This window comes from Arachis ipaensis, chromosome B08 (genome assembly GCF_000816755.2).
Source record: "Arachis ipaensis cultivar K30076 chromosome B08, Araip1.1, whole genome shotgun sequence".
In the NCBI taxonomy this organism is placed as follows: Eukaryota; Viridiplantae; Streptophyta; class Magnoliopsida; order Fabales; family Fabaceae; genus Arachis; species Arachis ipaensis.
The window spans coordinates 236,159-243,219 of record NC_029792.2 but is presented as its reverse complement, the minus strand read 5'-3'; the positions used below and the strand labels follow the sequence as shown (position 1 = coordinate 243,219).

Sequence of the window (7,061 nt, the reverse complement as noted above, 5' to 3'; positions counted from 1 at the left end):
TTAAATATTTAAAAACATGTCAAAAGTAATTAGACGTGAAAAGAAAGTGGTGTTATAAATAGAATTGGGAACCACTATTAATAAATCCTAATAGAAAATAGATACTGGTTTAAACAGAAGACAAAAGTCAGAGCTAGGGGACCCGGGGTCAAATCCAAAATCAAGGCTTCCAATTGATCGAACGGTTTAGAAAATCACACGTGTATGCCGCACGTGCATATCACTTGCATTGAGACTGAGACTCTTGTTTGTCTTGCAATTCTGGGAGTCTTCTCTCTAATCAATCATCGTGCTTTCGTCCCGCTGAAAATGATGCTCTTCTCTCTCTCTCCCTCTCTCTCAAGTTGAGAGTAATTGCAATCCAGAAGCGCAGATTCATTCACACTCTGTTGGTAATAATAAGTGTAAGCGATGAAGTAGCTTCGTGTTCTTCTTGTTCTTCAAGAATCACTTTTCAAGCTGAACCACAGATCTTGAAAGCAATCCATGTAATATCTCTTCTCTTCTCTGCCATAGCGCTTTGTGTTCCTTTTCTTGCTTAAGTAGCTTTTTTTCACCTTTCTACATTTCTTCAAACGGTAATCACTTCCTTTTTCAGCTAGGAACAGCTAACACTATTTTCGGTTCTTTCTCTTTCTCCTTCATTTATGATTTAGGAATCTTGAAATGCGCATTAAACTGCTCTCAACTATATTATTTGTTGTGCGTCTCATGTGTTGAAGAATCCAAAGAGGATTTTAGCTGAATTCGGGTGAGGGTTGTGTAGTGATAGGAACAGGATTATAGTTGAAGGTAGTAAATGGAGGAAATGAACAATAGAGGGGAATTTGTAGCAAAGTCTTCATTAAGGTCAGCTGCGAGTCTTAAATCAACATTATCTGGAAGATCATCCCCGCGAAATTCCCCAATCTTTCGGCGGCTAAATTCCAGCCGGACACCAAGAAGGGATGGGAGGACTAGTGTAGGTGCTGCATTGTGGTTGCGGAGCAATCGTGTGCTCTTGTGGTTGCTTCTCATTACCCTCTGGGCTTACCTTGGATTTTTTGTTCAGTCCAGATGGGCTCATAGCGATAAGAAGGAGGAATTTTCAGGCTTTGGAGGCAGGTCACATGATATTGATTCAGATGCTGAGCAGAGTCAGCGTAGAGATTTGATTGCTACAGATAATTCCATATCTGCTGTGAATGAGACATTTAGAAATGAAGAATGGAATGATAAATCAGTAAATGTAGCTTTGGCCAAGAAAGAAGAGGGTAGTGCTCCCTCTGGTCGTAAGACAAACTCGAAGAAGAAGAGCAAACGACCAGCACGATCTTCAAGAGGTAAAGCTCGAGGTAGGAGAAAAACAAAATCAGAAGTTGAGAATAAAGATGTAGAAGAGCAGGAAGCAGAAATTCCCAACACAAACAGTACATATGGATTGCTTGTTGGTCCATTTGGCTCAATAGAGGATAGGATCCTAGAATGGAGTCCTGAGAAGAGATCTGGGACATGTAACAGGAAGGGGGACTTTGCACGTCTTGTTTGGTCCAGAAGATTCATCTTGATATTCCATGAGCTTTCCATGACTGGAGCACCACTTTCAATGATGGAGTTGGCAACAGAACTTCTGAGCTGTGGAGCCACTGTTTCAGCAGTTGTGCTTAGCAAGAAGGGTGGTTTGATGCCAGAACTTACCAGAAGACGAATCAAGGTGCTTGAGGACAAAGCGGATTTCAGCTTTAAAACTGCAATGAAGGCTGATCTTGTCATTGCTGGATCAGCTGTGTGCGCATCATGGATTGGTACGAATGGATTATTGTGTGTGCATTATAATTTCTCATGTTTATGTTCATAATTCCTCACTTAGATTATAATTCTCCTCTTCTCCTCTTCTTTACAAACTTAATTGAAAACGTTTATCTTCATAATTGCTTCCAGAACAATATATTGAGCATTTTCCTGCCGGTGCAAGCCAAGTTGCCTGGTGGATTATGGAAAATCGACGAGAGTACTTTGATCGCTCAAAAGATGTCTTGAACAGAGTAAAGATGTTGGTTTTCCTTTCTGAATCACAATCTAAACAATGGCAAAAGTGGTGTGAAGAAGAAAGCATAAAGCTTAGATACCACCCTGAACTAGTTCCATTATCTGTTAATGATGAACTGGCATTTGTAGCTGGCCTTCCTTCTACACTGAACACTCCTTCATTCAGTACTGAGAAGATGACTGAAAAAAGGCAGCTTTTGCGAGATTTAGTCCGAAAAGAAATGGGCTTGACTGAAAATGATATGCTTGTGATATCTCTAAGTAGCATCAACCCTGGGAAGGGCCAACTATTACTTCTTGAATCAGCAATCTCTGTAATAGAGGAACCGAGACAATTGCCAGATGATAAGAAGATGAGAAAACTGAATATAAGAGAAGGCCTATCAACCCTGGCTCGAAGACGTCGTATCAGAAAAATGTTACCGCCGTTGAAGGATGGCGATGCGGTTCTGAAAGGTGCCTCCAAAAATTCTTTAAACAGGTTGCTGAATCTCAAAATAAAGTTCTACCACTTATGGCTGTGTATTTGTATTCATTTGTACTAATTATGTAAATCTTGACTTCCTCAGAAAACAGGTTTTGTCCAGCAACCAAGGAACAATGGAACAATCTCTCAAAGTTCTTATTGGTTCTGTTGGATCCAAGAGTAACAAGGCTGATTATGTTAAAGGTCTTTTAAATTTCTTACAACAGCATCCGAACTCCTCCAAATCAGTTTTATGGACTCCAGCCACAACACGTGTTGCTTCGCTTTACTCTGCTGCTGATGTTTATGTCATAAACGCTCAGGTAGTTATGTTTAAATTATTTAACTTATAAAAATAGGTAATGCTAAGTGCATTTTTGTGCCACTAGGTGTATTTTTGTGCAATTGTATAAATACACTTGATTATTGGCCTAAATACAAGAACTATCTCCCCAAGAATTCACCTTCTTGATGGAATTACAGAAATATCAAATATGCTTTGATGTGTGAAGCTGTGGCTAATTGCTAAACTTGTGTATAGGGCCTGGGAGAAACATTTGGACGGGTGACTATAGAAGCGATGGCGTTTGGGCTTCCGGTATGATTGCCACTTGCTTTTACCTGCTTTATCAAGATTAAAAAGCTTAGGTGCTTTAAAATCAGTGTGATAAACTGTTTTATTGACTTTTGTGGAGTAGGTTCTGGGAACAGATGCTGGGGGAACAAAGGAGATCGTCGAGAACAATGTTACAGGTCTTCTTCATCCCATTGGACACCAAGGGAATCAAGTCCTTGCACAGAATCTCCAGTTTTTACTCAAAAACCAGTTGGCAAGGAAGCAAATGGGGATAGAAGGAAGAAAGAAGGTGCAGAGCATGTATATGAAGCAGCACATGTATAAGAAATTTGTAGAGGTTATTGTGCGGTGCATGAGAAGCAAGTAAACAAAATAATAACTTCGTGGCTCTTGCATTACTCTTAAATTCTTTCATTGGATTCGCATTACATAATCCTCAGTCTTCTCTGTATGAAGTGCCATTCTCGTGCTCAATCTATGAGAAAACATTACCAGCTCCCAAATTTTCTTTTATTGGTAAATAAATGCTCTTATGCAATTCTGGAAATCAGAATTCACTGGTGTTTGACGTCTGAGTGTGATGTCTTCAAAAATTTTTAATGCAAATTAATACAGATTTTTTCATTGTCGTTTATCATTGGCAGCACCCTTTTGTCATTGGTTTGCCATTGGTCAAGCCGCACCCAGATAAATGATGTGTGATAAATACAAAAGAATATAATATTCCAATCCTTAGCCCTTTGGGACTTTGGGTTACTATAAACATAGTAGCAACTTTTAACATGAAGCGATTTATACTTTTAACTCTGTTTATACAAAAATTTAGTCACCGTGTGTGTTATTATTTCACATATTTTCAATGTGACACATAACATGATTATTATTAAACACGTAAATGGCATTCAATTCGTAAATTGCAAGTTCGGGGGTTGGCTGAAGCAGTGGCTTTAGCAAACCCAACATATGCTGTAGCCATATACAACATCATCCCTGGACTTGCTTTGCTCTTAGCCATTTCGTTTAGGTATCTCCATACTCACTACTCACTAGTTCCGTTCCGTTTATCATATCTATGATTCTCTACCGTTATGTACGTATGTATGTATCTTCACTTTTCAGATTGGAAAGTGGCAACCTGGGAACATCAGCAGGGAAAGCCAAGGTTCTTGGAACTTTGGATGGAATGATTCTTACCTTTTATAAGGGTTTTGACTTTTGACATTCACAATTGGTCAACCCATATTAACCTAACAAAAACTCACCACGTGGACTCACACCGTACTCAAAATTTGGGCTGTTTACTTGTTCTTTGCTATGCTCTCATATCTGGTTGATCATTGAAGTAATTTTTAATTATAAAATATTTCAACATCAAGAATTTAACGGCAAAAGATACAAATTAATGTAGTATCCACAAAAGATTAAATTAGTTCAACAAAACTACTTAAAATGAGTAATTCGTTGAATCTTTTGTCGAACTAATCTAATCTGTTACACTTTTTGGGTTAGTGCCTAAATTTTTAATTGTATTAGGGACTGGTGCCGTCTGGAGTAGCATGGATTACGATAACGTGGTGCGTACGTTTGAAAGGTCCACTCTATGCTTCCATTTTCAATCCCCTCCTACTTGTTCTCATGGCCGTAGCTGGCGCTCTCAATTAGAGTTGTGTAATAGGATCAGTTAACAAAAGGGTCTCTCCAAGTTGAACCATTGGAGATCATTGCTACAAATGATTACGACATTACAGATAACTTGGACAAAAAAGAGAACAACTTCCAATTTAGTAAGGAAACACGAACTCAAAACCAACTTGATGTACGCTTTTTTTCTTAATGCCTATCCATGTGCCACTGTTGAGTGAAGAAGAAAAGACGTGCAATACAAGTCATAAACGTTCGACTTTAACTTAGAATGTTTGTCACCATGTATTACGGTATTAGCAAAATAGCCGTAGTTTTCTTTTCTGTTGGTACATAACACTATTTCCAACTACATACAGCTAGCTTAGGTTTCTCTCTAGTTAGTTAAGAAGGGTAAAGTTTGTATTGCAAAACGAGCACTCTATATAGATATAAATACAGCTCTTTGTAAGCCAAACAAAAATTAACTGGAAAATGTCCATTGCCTTAAGCTAAGCAACCATAGGAAACAAAAATGTTGCTTCATATTTACATAGACAAAGTACATTATAATACAGTACCCTAAATTTCCAAAAGGCAACCAAATTGGACATGGCCAGTGTAGTTTTCTGGGCTCGATAATTTGGCCCAATTACTACTCTTCAAGTCCAACAAAAAACCCATATGTGGTTGTCCGAAACCACTTGATCCAATTAACAACAATGCTCCTTCCCGCGCTTCCATATACGAAACATTGCGTATTTCCTCCGGCACCTTTACCACCGTCTGCCACGTGTCACGCTTTAAGACCACCACCTCACCGTCTCGGCAAATGAACAACTCATCATCACCGCCATCGACGCAAGTCCTAGGACAGGTGCCAGCATCCAAGAACTCTTCTTCCACTGGGCTCCACTGACACGTGGCAGCATCAAACTCCTCTGAGCTCTTCTCAAAGCGGCCCTGCATTTCGGTGCAGTAGCCGCCAATTATGCAGAGGCGTCCTCCCCGAACGATGGCTTTGCACTCGTCACGCTCTCTAGACATATCAGGCAGAGCGGCCCATGCATCGCGTGCCACGTCATACGCCAACACGGATTTCAGTGCATTCTTCTCGTCGTCGTGGCCGCCAGCAACGTAGACCGTACGATCGTTATCCGATGCACACGCAAAGAACGTTCGGGGCCCACCGGGCATGTCGGCCCCACGTCGCCACGTGGCAGATAGAAAGTTATAGATAAAAACTGAATTGGAAGCTTTCCAAGACTCTGGGTCCCACCCGCCAATAACAACAAGGTCGTAGCCTACACCGGCTATACGACAGAACATGGGTAACCCGTTTGGTAATTCCGGTGCCGGTGGTAACTCGCTCCAGTTACCGGTTTTGGGTTCCAACACGCTGAGCTGGTAAACCGGGTTCGTTGCTGCCTTGACCAGCAAGCCGGTTCGACGTTTGTCGTCGGAGTCAACTCTGGATTGAACGGCGACGAGTATTTTCTGAGTTTGATTAGCGGCGGTCCTTCTACGGCGAAACTCCGGCGACTGGATCTCGGTATTCCAGGCTTTGGACACAGAGGAAACTGCTGGAAAGTTTTGATAAGAGATCCGAATCAAGCAATCTCGGGCTACGTCCTCAGGTAGAGCTGAAATAAGCTCCATGGTAGCAGAATACAAAACAAGTGTGGGGATCGGAATATAGAGAGAGAAGAAAAGAGAGTGGATTGAGGAGTAGAATTTAGAAATGAATATGTATATATATATTTTGAGGATAATGGGTAATGGTGTGTGGTGATGTGGGCATGATTGTGATTTTTATAAAGAGAGAGGGACGCACATGCTGCTTGCTTGGCGATAAGTTTCAATGAATAGCAACAAAAATAGAAAAAGGTGGGTCTTCTAGAAGCTTTTTGGCTACCGGCAAAGCAGAGTAGTACTAGCTAGTAGTTATGCCATATGTCGGTTTCTGCAACTAATTCATTGCCGTTGGTTTCTCTTCTCATTTTAAGCTCCATGGTTAGAACTCTAATGAATTAATAAAGGCATAAATAAATAATAATTGATGCTCGCTTGCTGATTGTTGAAGCGGTGAGGTGAGGTGATAGGATGTTGCCTTCTCTGTGGGCCTGCAGATTCCTTTGTTTGAGAGTATTCATTTTAGGGTATAAAATATTTGATATTAAATTAATTTTTTCCACCGTCTTCTTCCATACGGTAGCTACTAGCTTTCCCTTGTCTACAGTATTAATAGAAGGATTCTAGAAACACGAAACAATTTTGGTGTCAACGCTTCCTGGGCAAGCAAGGTATCATGAGATAATATCCCTCCTCCGTCATTTTAAAACAATTTTTGTGTTTTATGGTCAGCACTTA

At 40.4% G+C, this 7,061-nt stretch overlaps 2 protein-coding genes across 3 annotated transcripts in view; one reads left to right on the top strand and one right to left on the bottom strand.

Annotated features, from left to right (window-relative positions):
* Positions 1–3,624, top strand: part of LOC107613262 — a 7,729-nt gene extending 4,105 nt beyond the window's left edge. Inside the window, exons 3-7 of one of the 2 annotated variants that reach the window (XM_016315187.2) lie at positions 1,254–1,784; positions 1,921–2,509; positions 2,598–2,817; positions 3,036–3,092; positions 3,193–3,624. In XM_016315187.2, the coding sequence (XP_016170673.1) occupies positions 1,254–1,784; positions 1,921–2,509; positions 2,598–2,817; positions 3,036–3,092; positions 3,193–3,438 (1,643 nt within the window). In that variant the 3' untranslated portion in view covers positions 3,439–3,624. Of the gene's footprint in view, positions 1–760; positions 1,785–1,920; positions 2,510–2,597; positions 2,818–3,035; positions 3,093–3,192 lie in introns of those variants that run through there. The other variant, XM_016315186.2, reaches the window with a different exon arrangement.
* Positions 5,099–6,685, bottom strand: LOC107613481 (F-box/kelch-repeat protein At1g80440). The gene has a single exon (XM_016315494.2). It carries the CDS (start codon positions 6,348–6,350, stop codon positions 5,274–5,276), a length of 1,077 nt encoding a protein of 358 aa, XP_016170980.1. The 5' UTR covers positions 6,351–6,685; the 3' UTR covers positions 5,099–5,273.

Excerpts from the sequence above, each read along its gene's own strand:
- LOC107613481 (XM_016315494.2), bottom strand. The coding sequence starts at position 6,350 with ATGGAGCTTATTTCAGCTCTACCTGAGGACGTAGCCCGAGATTGCTTG.